The 13625-nt window shown below is 41.7% G+C and overlaps 1 protein-coding gene across 7 annotated transcripts in view; it reads right to left on the reverse strand.

Annotated features, from left to right (window-relative positions):
* Utrn (utrophin) overlaps positions 1-13625 on the reverse strand; it is a 498374-nt gene that overhangs the window by 68563 nt on the left and 416186 nt on the right. For all 7 annotated transcript variants that reach the window (XM_038338349.1, XM_038338350.1, XM_038338351.1 and 4 more), the window contains 2 exons: positions 5541-5602; positions 3408-3482 (listed from right to left, as the gene is read on the reverse strand). In XM_038338349.1, coding sequence (XP_038194277.1) covers positions 3408-3482; positions 5541-5602 — 137 coding nt within the window. The remainder of the gene's footprint in view (positions 1-3407; positions 3483-5540; positions 5603-13625) is intronic.

Below are 13625 nucleotides of genomic sequence, written 5' to 3' on the forward strand. Positions count from 1 at the left end.
ATATGTATATATATATATTCTAGGAAATGTATAATGTGACTTGAAGAAAATAATAAAAATACAAAGACCATTACATACCAAAGAAAAAGAACATATAACATTATATATAATCGTGATCCATCGTGATCATGGGGGTAATCTCTATCCTTTGCATTACTTTCAGTAAACAGAATAGCTTTTAGTTCTGCAGGGCTTTCAACTATATGTGAATGGAAGTGAACTTTACAACTTTCTTTTGTTATTTGCCTTCCCCACTTAGTTTTATAGCTCTCACACGTGCCATGCAGATGGGGACTGGTAGTTCATCCAGCTTTTGCTGCTGTATAGTAACAATTTTTGAATAAGCCAAATGTAATAAGGCTTACTTCCACAAAACCTGACTCTAAATATTGCACATATCTTCTGGTGCACACCTATGCCACCTTCAAACTCAAATCATTTGTTTAGTATGACCTAAGTGACTTCAGCTTTATACCAGAAATTATAGGAGGGCTCAGGTAGGCAAGAACACAGACTTTTCTTTCTCATAAACATGTAAATCGTTTGGAAAGGCAGACAAAAAGTATATAAAAAACAATATTAAGGACTATGATTCTGATAGAATGTCTTTGTGCCTAAGACAAGCACTATTAAAAAAAAACATAAAAAGAAAGCCTGGGCTGGATGTTACCAGGAGGGAGTGAAGAGGAGCCATGTACTAGAAACACAGCTGCCAGTCTGAGAGCCACACAGTAGCCACGAGGAGATTACAAAAGCGAAGAGCTGGAACCAGAGCTTTTAGGCAGAAGAAACAGGTTAAAACTTGCTAGGTCAGAGATCAATTTGAGTTGATGGGAGCGAAATAAAAGAAGTGGACAGAGAGTCAAGATGGTAAAGGCAGAGGGATTTTAAGGTAAAAAAAAAAAAAAAAAAAAAGGTAAAGGCACAGGATTTTAAGGGAAAAATCAATCTATGAATCTATGAGCCTAAAAGCACCATGACTACCAGCAATGCTGTCTCTGAATTTGAGCTTTTGGAGTGTTGGAAGGAGCCGCCTGCCTTGCTGTAGCTCCCAAGTGATCTTGGAGCCAATGAGGAAAGGCAGAACAATGACAAACGTCATGCTGGCAAGAGAACACTATGCTGGGTGGGGGTGTGCACAAGATGAGAGGTGACCAGGACCTGAAAGTCACTGTGTGTACAGAGAGGTCAACCTCCCAACAAACGACTAATAATTACGCAAGGCAAGCAAGTGAAAAACAGTGTTAGGGCCGCCATAAAAGCCTAGAAAAATTAGAAGCTGGTGGGATGAGCATGTAAGCTGTTCAAAAAGAGGGACGACATTTTTGACAGTATCAGGAAAGAATAAAGGATGGCAGACTTACAGAAGATGAGCCAGGGCATTTCCAGTAAACACAGATGAGAGAGGAAGGGGCTGATTTGGTAAACAGGTAAATCTGACAAGTGGTATTCAGGCCCCAGACTGGAGCCCTGTGGTGGCCAGAGGCAGTGAGAAAGCACAAGTCAGGGGCTGCCAGGAAAGCCCTTCAGACATTTAAGCTTGCACAGACTGGGGACATTCTTCACTTCACATTAAAAAACATCTTTTAGTTCTGTCTCTCTTCTGTCTCTCTCAGGTTTGAATGTGAGCTAAAAAGAGGCATGATCAGGTCGTTTCCCCCACCCCCAACCCCAGGAATTATAGGAAATCAGCAGCAAGTTCACTGTGATACAAAACAGTCTCTGGCTGGTGGAGGATTCACTTCCCAGTCATTTATCCTCATTTTATAACCCACCAGGCCTGGAAAGACCTTCTAGACTTGACGGCTAGATTGTTAGGCTCAAAACTGTTATACCTACAGACACACTGAGCAGACAGACAACCCCTCCTCTGTCTGCAAACTGCTTCCTGAACAGGTCACTGGGAAACACTTGCTGTAACCACTACAACCTGAGGGCTACCTTTGAGTCTGTGGGGATTATAAAAGACTTTGTGGTTTATCTCCTGCTGTTGCTCAGCCCATCAGATTTCTCATTCAAAACCAAAAACCCTTTGTTTTCCTTATTTAACCTCACCGACTCTGTCTTCCCTGAACGATTTAACAACTCTGCTCAGCTCTGCTCCACCAGCCAACTTAAAATGTATCAATAACTTATATTGAGCTTTGGAAAATCTGAAATTTTACTTTCTTTATAATGTGTGTGTGTGTGTGTGTGTTTGTATGTGTGTGTGTGTGAGAGAGAGACAGAGAGAAAGAGAGAGAGAGAGAGAGAGAGAGAGAGAGAGAGAGAGAGAGAGAGAGAGAGAGAGAGAGAGAGACAGGGAGAGAGGGAAAGAGGGAGAAGAACGGAAGAGGAGGAGAGAGGGAACGAGAGCGCGAGTGTACACTTGTACAGCTGTGTGCACACGGAAGTCAGAGCACAGCTTTCAGGAGCTGGTTCTTTTTTTTTTTTCCAATTTTTCAGGTATCGAAGTCATTAGGTGTGTACAGAAAGCACTTTTGCCAGATGAGACATGTCGGCAGCCACTCTCCACTAATTGTTTTTAAGAAGCAAATTCTTTAGCTCTAACAGCATTTTCCAGAGGGTAGTTTTCAAAGCCTCTCGGAGCTACCCAGACAGATATCAGTTATTAATAGAGGGAAAAACAAAACCAAGCATATATAGGATTTTCCAATTCTCTCCATCTTTAAAGTATACATACAAATATTACTTCGCATAATAATATCTAGCAAGGCCTAAATGTTCCTTAGTTAATCATCCAAGCAAAGACAGAATCTGGAAAACATAAATCAATATTCTATTTACAAGAATTCACATAGCTGCTTACTTTTTAATATTCCAGAGGAAAAAAAATGACATTTGTGTAAAGTGGCCACCAGAGAATAACCCTATGAGCACGCCCTCCACTGGAAGAATTCATTAATGACACTAAATGAATTCTTCATGTTTATAAGGAAACAGAGATTTTTTTTTCCACCAGTTTTATGGTTCCACTTACTAGACAGATCAGCAATGGGATTGCTTATTGTTTCTCTGTCACATGACTGTATTGAGACAAACAGTTTGGAATCCTACAGTTTTAAGTGGACCCAAAGGACTTAACAGGCAACAGCCTACTACTTTGATTCAATGATTCGATCTTTTAAAATTGGGTGGCAGCATAATTTTTGAAAACTTTTCCTGTGCTTCGACTAATTTTGTACTCCAAATGTGAGTGGCATTGCTCATCTGCTTCGGTAGTCCACACTGATGGTGCCAATCATGAGGCATTTACAGCAACAGGGCTAGCTCCCTGAATGAGGGGCACTGAAAACCAGATTAAATCTGCAAACATGCCACGCCCCTTCATTTGTCTTTGTCTTAACACTAATAACAACGAAGACAACCCCCAAAACAAGGAGAGTCACTTAGAGATGATAACTCACAACACAGCGCTTTTTGCAGCCTTCGAATTTTGATTGCTGTGCGGTAGGCAGAGAAACGGACGTTATTCAGATCAGCTGAAATGGAAAAGAGACCGAGTTAGACACCGTCTTAATTATTTTACTTATACTGACTGCCAAGAATGAACATATTTGCTTATTTTGGATCATGGAAAAATCCATCTGTTCACAATAAAAAAAATCCTCCTAATCTCACATCAGCTTATGAATACAATCAAATGATTGTTCACACCTTACTGGGATACAAGCAAAGCAAGACAGTCTTCTGAAGAAAGCTCTAGAAAAGTATTTTCAAGTAGGTGATGGGTTTTGAACCAGGCTCCTGCCTCACCCTGTATTGAGTTGTTTGAACTGAAAGAGGAGACAAGAAAGGCCTGAGAAGTAAGGGCTGACCTCCATTCCCCCATCTCTTTCTCCTTTCTTCCCTAAAGCAAGTCACACACACAAAAAAACTGTTTCCATGGACAGATCAGAAGACCTCTTTCTCAAAACAAGTCATGAAAACTGAGGTCACTCTGACCTTCTCCATCCTCTCATGAAGCCGTTCATGTGGAATGTGTCCTGTCTTACACTTGGATGATAAGGACCATAATCAAAGAGGATGGGCAGGAACCTGGATACACTGGCTAAGGGACTTCTCCATCCCCTCTTGAAGCTGTTCATGTGGTGTGTGTTCTGTGCTACCTACACTTGGAGGATACGGATGATACATAAAGAGACTGGGCAGATCTGAGATACACCGGCTAAGCTAGCTTCTCCTTCAGTCTATTTGCCAGTAGAACATTTGGCTTAGCCTAATCAGACTTCTAACTGGCTTCATCACACCTATACAAGAGCATAACGTTTTCTTGCTTTTCACCTTTTATAAGACAATGCTGTGACCCAATAACCTTGCACTGCTTTTCGACTTAATCTGCCCTGTGTTGCAGGGGTGTGAGCCATGACTCTCGGGGATCATGAGGATGGGAAAGGGTTTCATGACCTTCTACTCTATGGAGGAAAAGAAAGGGGGTGCAGTTAGTACTGGTCAGACTATCAGGGTTTCTCCTTCACAGTCATCTGCCCCCAGGATGGTCAGTTTTCTGTCAACTGCCAGTCCATCTCTGCTCATAAGCCTGTCCTTCTAGGCTCTGCTACCCTCATCAATTTGCTGCTTCTGCTCTTTCATAGATCTAGTTAAAACAACCCTATAATCCACGTTCCTAGCTTGGAACCAGTGAATAGTACAATTTTTTCCTGCCTCCTAAAGACAGATTGGCAGGAAGAAATCTCAAAGATTACTATTTTTTTTCTCTTGGTCTTTAAATGACGTAGCAGTGGTTTTTGTCCTGCTTTTCTTTTGTAGTCCTAATGACCGAACAAGAGGCCAGTGTCAAAGAGAAAAAAAAGCGTGTGTCTGTTCTTGAAATTGGAAAGGGTGGGGCACAGGATGCTACTATCCTTTAGAATCCTTCGGAAATTCCCTCAGTTGTCCAAGGAGTAAACTTTCTAAACCACTGAAGAAACTCCCTCAGTTTCCCAAGGAGTCAACTTGGGCCGCTGAGTCAGCCTGAAGAAAGCGGTCTGAGCAATCAGCTGAAAGTCCCTGCCTACTGACAAGCCCAAGAGCAGAGCTCTTGCCTTCCTCTGTCAAAAGAAGTGCAGTTTATGACTTAAACATGATACTAAGTAAGCTAATTTGACAAGAATCTCCCACAGAGAAAGCAAAAAGAGGATTTAAATCAGAAAATTTGAAATTATTAAATTGCTACTGTGTTTTCCTTTTCTTTAGCATGAAAAGCTGAACTATGAGTCAACACCAACACGAGGGAGGTGAGACTTATAACAATCACATTTCTTCTGGCAAATGAAGCCTTTTTGGTTGGTGCCTTTCCAAATCACAGATTCTCTTAGGGAAAAAAGGCAATGCTTGCTTTGTGGGTTGACCTTAGAAGTTCAGCTGCCTTTCAATTCAGGACTCCTGTGGCAACTTGTCATGGTCCTATCTGGCCACACCACAGCATGAATCTTTCATCCATACAAGAAGAGCAGGTGAGACGTTGGATGTCTTTTTATGAATATACAGCCCTTGCCCCTGAAGGCCCACTCATCACTGTTAAATAAAGCAACACTCACCGAGGGACTGAAAGAGTTCCGTCATTTTAGGATGATCCCAACAGGTGGTCTGTGTTTGATGGCTGGAGGAAAACCAGAAATTTAAAGATAAACAACAGGCTTCAAAAGACAACATAGGCTAGTCTCCTAAAATCCCAAATATATTTTCAAAATATGCAAAAACCCATTATGAATCACTAGAAACCCAGTGCTTATTTATTATTAAATATTCAAGGTTGGATAGTAGGGGCTTAGAGGGCAAAATGCTTGCCATACAAGTATAAGGATGAAAACTCAGACACCCAGTATTCATGAGTTCTGAGTGGGTTTGGAAACCCACTTATAGTCCCAGCACAGGTGAGAGAGATGGAATTTCTGGAGGAAACTGGCAAGCTAGACTTTGGTGAGCTCTGGGTTCAAATGAGAGATCCTGCCTCAATATATAAGGCCTGAAGAAGAATCAAGGAAGATACTTGACTTCCATACACGCAGACACAAACCACACACACACACACACACACACACACACACACACACACTCATCTGTTCCCACATACATGGGAACACTCAGAAACACACATATCACATAGACACATGTACATATGAAAAACACTCTGGATAATCATTTCTATTTTGTGCAACTGTATTATAAAAAGACATAAAATTCTGCTCTCTCTCTCTCTCTCTCTCTCTCTCTCCCTCTCTCTTTCTCTTTGAAAAACAATAACAGCTACAAGTCAAAACCCAGACATAAAGAATGACTACCAGGGACCCTTGGGAGCTGAGCTGGGAGTGGCGAAATCAATGTGGGTTCCCGAGTAATTTCTGGAGGCAGATGGCGATTTTCATTCGGAGCAAATGTTCTGACAGCAGAGGGGCTGTGAAGAGTTACCTACCGCATTATCAAGAGTTACTACCCTTTAAAAGCCCTAATCAAATTTCTAAAGGCCAGAGAAACAAAGACTAAATCTGAACATCATCTCCTCACCCTGCCATCTACTGAGTCTCCCTTTTAGCAACCCTAGTGCTCGCTCTCCTCTCCCTATACATTCAGGTTTCTAGCCTCTCCTTATGCTGATGTCCTTCTTTTGTCTTTTTAATTCTACCTCCATCTTCCTAGCTTTATTCAATAACCAGTACTACCATTTGGAGAAAAAGTGGATAATTTTATATATGAGCCCTATTCTTTATTCAGAAAACACATCTTTATTTTAATTGCTATATTTCATATATTAGTTGGAAATCTTAAAGGGATAAGATGGTGGTAAAACAAGTAATGGATAGGGCTTAAACTAGGTATGAGTATATATGTAAGTGTGTGTTTGTGTACGTGTATGATGTGAGCAAGTGTGTGTGTGTGTGTGTGTGTGTGTGTGCATAAGTGTGTTGAGTTTAAATGTGCATAACTTTGATGGGTTATATTTAAAAATAGTTTACTGTCCCTTATCTAGGCCATAACAGAGTAATAATATCTAATAGTTCTCAAAAGACTTCTGAGATGAACCTTACTTCTTAAGAAACTGTTTAGTAGGCTGTATGAAATTGCACAGTACATAAGAGATGATATTAAAATATTCATAAAAACAAATTTAAGAGAAATCATTGCTTTTATAACCTACACAATATATCAAAAAAGTAGTTTGCATTCCTGGGCAAAAAAAAAAGCCATTGCTGTGTATCCTTGAGTAACAGAATATCGCGGTAATTCATAATGGGTCTCAATAAATAAATAGGAGGTAAAATGTCCTGAGGATCTCAAACAGAGGAAGTGTATGATGGGAAGATGTTTTAGAACATGTTGGGAAGCTATCTGGCTGCTCTACTCTTAAGCTTAACTCCAGTGCAAAGGAGCAAGTATGTCCACTTGACATGAACCAGCAAAACTGCACTATTTTAACTACCCATACTACCATGGGCAAATGTAAGCCGTCTGACCTAAAAAAAAAATGACAGTTCATAGTACAGTCATTTTGTACTTGGCAGAAACTCATTTCTCAGCCACTAGTAAGAGATAAAGAATAGTTTGGTGAAAATGTAGTATAATTCCATTGTGCAACGACAGGCTGCCAATCTTCAGCGCCCAAGACTTAACTGTTAATTTTTTCTTTTAATTCAAGCAATTTCTGTCCTCATGAAAATACTACTGCAAAAGCAAGACTCACAGGCCAAACTAATGCTCTCAGCAATGCAGAGTTAGATAGCATACACTTAAGTACTATGTATGCATTCTTTAGAACTACAGATGTGAACCTTCCCCTTGGACAACTCTGTGTGGCCACAAGGGCAAAATACCACTGGCCAGTCAGGTGAACAGTTGAGAATTCCAAAGCATGCTGCTAATGGCTCTGTGCTGAAGGCACCACGTCCTGGGAGCTGAGGGAGTGCACACATTTGGCAAACAGATGGAGGGAGGGGAAGGGAGTCTCCTTTGTGAATTCAGTACCAGTTGATTCATTAGGCAGAACTGCAAAGGCTTAAAGTAAACACAGCCTCTGGTTACAAATGGAAAAGCTGTGGTTTACAAAACAACAGCTTAAAAAAAAAAGAGGAGACATGGGTGGTGTGTGGTTTTTTTTTTTTTTCCTTTTCTTCCTTTCTAAGTGCAGAAAGAGGGTCAGAACAAAATCTACACTAAACCTAAAGGCTGTAAGTATTTGAACAGCTGCACACTGCTTGGCGGGCAACTCCTGCCAAAATGCTTCCAGCTTGCCCAGAGCAAGCAACCAAAACAGAAGCAAGGTGGCATCTTCACTGAAAATAACAGTGCCCATCTTCCGAGCAGTCTGAAGGCTAGTGGGGAGGGGAGCTTTACTGCAGCCAGAGACACCATCGGGCCACACTGTAATGTGGCTACCAAAAATTCTACTTCAGAAGTGCAACTGGTTCAGGAGGCTGACCCAGAACAAAATGAAAACTTAGAAATCCAAATGAATATTTAAGTTCAAGAATTTCATGAAGCACAGGCTAGTGAGAGCGGTGACCTCTTCTTACTGTGGTGTCCAGACATCTCCATTTTGCTACTGGAGAAGAAATAACAAAATTGTTGAAGCCTTTGGTGAGGAAAATTCTACTGGGTCCCCTGTGAAGCTTATGTTATTTCTGCACTATTTGAAATGCCGTAAACAGTATTCATTGGGGCAGTCTTGCCCACAGGAATGCAAATCATGTCCCCTGAAATGCAATGATTATTGCCCCACAGATACTGATGACCTTATCAACACTGTTTCTCTGAGTCAACTCATCTTCATATCCTTTAACCTGCTCTACAGAGATGTGGCTCTCTGCCTCCTTGGGGTCTGTTGTAACTTCTTCCTGACTCTCATACCAATTAGTTGTGAAAGATGGTCCAACAGACATGATGTCCAAACACTGATATATAGCCAGATACTGCTAGCATCTATCCAATGCCATGCTTCCAACTGGATTTCATGATGGCTGTCATTGATCATTTCACTCCAGGTATAAACATAAAGACACGCAAGAGCAAATGCTAGAGGTGAGTGAGCTGACTAAAATCACTTGTTCTTTCTATGTACATAAAAAGTCAAGACTTTGCTCCTTTCGAAAACTGTCAGCATGTGGGACGGACAGTCCTTCTTGAAGCTATACACTCGTGCTTTGGTGTAATTATTGTGACAGTTTCACCCTGAGGTGTTGCAGCAGGGACAAGGCACAGATTACACATCCCATACCTTCTAATGCACTAGGTTAAGGAGGAGTAGAGTTTTCTATCTGCTACTATGGAGAATATGCAATTTCATAAGTCATAAACCATAGAAAATAAAATGCAAATCATGTAAGAAAGTATCCAAACAAATGAAACAGAAAAGTGCTGTCTTCTAATCCTGCAGAGAGGCCATGAACCGACCAACCGCATGGTCTACCTTTGTGGGTTTGTTTGTTAGATAAAAAGGAAAGAGATGGATTTCTGGGCAAACCACTGCTCTGGAAAGATGACTTTTAAGCCTCTTTGTCCTTAGTAGAATCCCTTCGCATTCCCCAGCTGAAAATTCAAACTGAATGGAAGGTATTCCTCTTGTCCAAAAACTGACGGGGCTGAATCTACCTACCTGCTGCTATCTATCCAGTGTTATACCTGAACGGGATTCCCCAAGGTTGGTTGTTTACTTTTTTCCTGATTATGAATATAAAGGCACACTGGAGCAAAAAACGGAAGGAGACCGACTCATGACAAGCACAAATGGAAGGGAAACAATTGCCCGTGCTGCCAGCGCCAGGACAACCACAGAGAAAGAAAGAGAAGAGAGAGATAAAGGGTTGACTCCGGATAAATGATATTAATCAATTAAGAAATAGGATATTATTTTAGTGAGCAAACTGTACTTTCCTATGTGTGAGGATCTCAGTCCACATGGTCATGCTATTTGTGATTTAGATGGCTATGTTCACTGTTTTGCAGACGTGGGAGAGGAGAGTTGAAGCCACTCAGATAACTCGCCGGGGGCCATGGGCTAGGAAGGAATGAGGCTCTGAGCACAGATGGTCTGATTTAAGCCTGAGTTCCTGATATGGAAGTAGATTTGCAGAATTAAGGTTTTTAAACTATTTCTTGATGAGTCCATCCAGATTTGAGGCTGCAGTCCATCATTACAATCACCACAAGCACTTTTATTGCCCTGCCTTCCTTCCCACCCCTAGCAAATCTCAGGCCTGGATGGGCTCAGTGACTTTGCCTTCTCTGAACCGAAGCAGCTGTGGCTGAAAAGGATGGAGAAAAATCACTCTAGAGGCAGACTACCACAACTTTAAATATTTGATTCCAAGCCTCAAACCCCTGGCTGCTACTGCGTAGTGTACTAGGGTCCCTAAACTCCAAAGACAACAGCCCCCTTCCTACGCCCTTCTCCTTTCCTGACGGAAAAGGGGTTCCCTCCCCAATATTATCTTGCCTTTGTCTTGTACTTCATTGAAAACTTAAAAACTTTTGACAGATGAGGGTTTTATCTCCTTGCTTCCAAATCCATGCCATTCCCTCCTCTGCCTGCCTTCCTTTTCCCACTTAACTGGAAATCACTGATATAGCAGTGGGTAGTCCCCCCCCATCCCCCCCCCGCCACCCAAATGCTTTTAAAAAAAAATCATACTGCATTATCAGACCTCACAGTAAAACTAGTCTCTTAAAAAAATGCTATAGCCCTACACACACACACACACACACACACATACAAAAAAAAAAAAAAAAAAAAAACTTTTTCTGCTAGCTCTCACCCCTTTCCCACTGCTCCAAAAACCAGTCTGTTACGCAACAGTTCTACCTCCCGCTGCCCTGTTATCTACTCAATCCGCTGGCACCTGGTTTCTAACTTTCACTCTGGTCCAAACTATCAACAGGCCCCAAGGTGCCCGGTGGGGAGGCCCTATCTCTGGGGATAAGAAGTTTCCTAGGGAAGTTCTGTAGTACATTAGAAGATAAGAAATGATAGGGAAAAAATAGATAATAAACCTGATTAAGGTGAAACGTAAGCTCTGGTCTTATTGTAACAACCACTTTACACAGGCTTTATAAAGGTTGTCAGGGAATCCAGGAAGAGATCCCAACCACTCAGCTTGACACAGGTGTCTACAGAACAAACCAAAAATCTTTAAATGAAACCAATGCCTTCAGCCCAGAGTGGCAGCAGTCAACTGGGTAATTTTATCTCAAAGATCTAAGAGAAGGTATTTTGGCCATCATCGGCTGCTCAATCTTTGGTTTCTTCAAGCATGGGCTAAAAGAAGAAAATCCAGTACCTGAGGGTTTCTTGAGGCCTCACTCTGTGAACAGAATCACATGTGCTGAGGGGGTGCTGGGGCAGAGAGAGACTGCATGAGAATGAGGGGTATCTCCGTGCTCCCCAGGCTATAGACTGTGCATAAGAGTGAAGGGTAACTCCGTGCTCCCCAGGTTATAAGCAGCTACTCAGACCCCCTCACAAGCATGTATCTTTTGGACTTCTGAAGGCAGGAAATTCAAGATCGCATTTTTTTTTGGGTGGTGGGGAGATGTAATTACAAACTGACAAAGTTAAGGAGAAAGCTTGACTGTCAAAATTCCAAAAGAGAGAGCTTTGTTCATAATTTATATGGGACATATTGTGAAGGGTCAGAACGCTCCTTAAAAGATGCCACGGGCTCCTCCTAGTAATAAGGACATGAGGAAGGAAATACAAAATAAAAACAGTGAAGAACTCTGTTGGATTCAACTGTAAAGTGCACTTAAAATAATTTGAGATTCAGGAGCAAGTCCAAAGGCACAGCTTGTAGAAGGCCGTAAGAAACAGGCATACTACATTGACAAATTCACAAAGTCAATACTGTGGGCAGGGATGACAGAATAGTTGGTAGAGAAGTGTGAGAAAAGATTTGCCTGTACTCAGTTTCACATTAAGTAGCAGAATTGATTCTCAGGATGGGTGTAAGGGGAGGACAGATGACGCTTTGGTGCAAGGGCACTAAAGATCGATTTGTAGGGTAAACATGCACACACACAATAAACAGGGGCCCCAGAACCCATAGGGAACCCCAGCAGCCTCTGCCCCACACCTCCACCTCCCTCTGATCCTCATATAAGGGGAATCAAACTATCCAACCCATCCCATCAGTCATCTGCCTTTTGCCCTGGCCCTGGGGAGCCTGGCATGGCTCTGACTCAGGGCAGCGACATCAAGAGTATGACCTCATCAGAGGAACTTATCATCGTAGCCTTGTGATTTCCTTTCGAAAGGTGAATGCACATCTATTAGCTCCGCAACAACAACGACAAAAATCTACCACTTCAGCTGCTCATTTATGTGTAAAGCAGATTCATCACCTCAAATTTGTTTTAGATGGTCATGTGAAACCCCTTCTATATTATTTTACTTCATAGGCAGAACAGAAGGTATTCTATTTATTTTACAATTTTAATTATTATTTTCTGCTTTTGCTTAATTTAATAATAATTTTAACCATTTAATCTTCACAATATGAGGAACACACACACACACTCTTTCTTTTGTGGCTGCCTCCAGAGCAATCCTTTGTGCCACATGGCAGATACTTAGAAACTGAATATGGTCCTGATCCTAAAAAAAAGAGTAAACTTTAGGGCTGGCAGTATGGCTCAGTAAGTGAAGGTGTCTGCCACCCAGCCTGACAAGCTAAGTTTAACCCTTGGAACCCATATGGTGGGTGGAGAGGAACAGTTTCTTTGAGATGTCTTCTCACCGAGGTGTATACTGAGGCAATCCTTTCCCTCACATAGACAGAATAAACACATAAATAAATGTAGCTTAAATTTTATTATTTTTAAATGTGTGCAAGAGGGAAATATGCATGTGAGCACAGGTGCCCCCAGAGGCCAGAGGACTTCCTTAGAGCTGGGGTTATAGACAGTTGTGTGTAACCCAGTCAGGCGTGGTTGTTGGGAGCCAAACTTGGGTCCTTGGCAAGGGCAACACATAATCCTGGCCACTGAGCCAGTCTTTATCTCTGATAAATTTTTAAACAGAAAATTCAAACTGAGATGGTGGTGTTATCACAAAGCAATGCTGCTAAGGAATTTAGAAGTTTCTAAGCCAGCGTTCGTGCATACGAATGTTAGGCAAGGCAATGGTGTTTTCAGAAACAGTCAGCTCTATCTACATTAACCAGGATCTTAGTTAACCAGGACAGTGGTGAATTTGCCAGATGCTTCCCTTGACAGCTTTTCGGTAGCCAACTATGTCGGACTGCCTGCTTGTCTGCTGTTTGGTTCCCTAAACTGGCCAAGGTGTGCTCATTGGTCTGAGGCTGCCTCCAAGCACAGGGGAAATTTAGTGATCCCAAGGTTCTTACATCTTTTCATAGAGCAACTCCCCATCAGTGGAGTTGACCCAGTGATTTTTAAATATTTATTTTCCAATAGTGAGTCACAGACCACTTCTTAGTAAAATAGATTTTCGCATTTTCTTGCACTTCGATTTCATTTATTTCTTTATCACTTAAAGTAAAATACACAAACTTGAAGCTCTTGAAAGGTAATTAAAGTGTGTCCTGAGGGCTTCCACTTATAAATCTGGAGTCTGGGAATATAATCTGTGCCCTGGACAAGAGGAAGGGAGGAAAACACCCGTAGGGGGATTTCCA

Source organism: Arvicola amphibius, chromosome 8 (assembly GCF_903992535.2).
Source record: "Arvicola amphibius chromosome 8, mArvAmp1.2, whole genome shotgun sequence".
Taxonomy (NCBI): Eukaryota; Metazoa; Chordata; class Mammalia; order Rodentia; family Cricetidae; genus Arvicola; species Arvicola amphibius.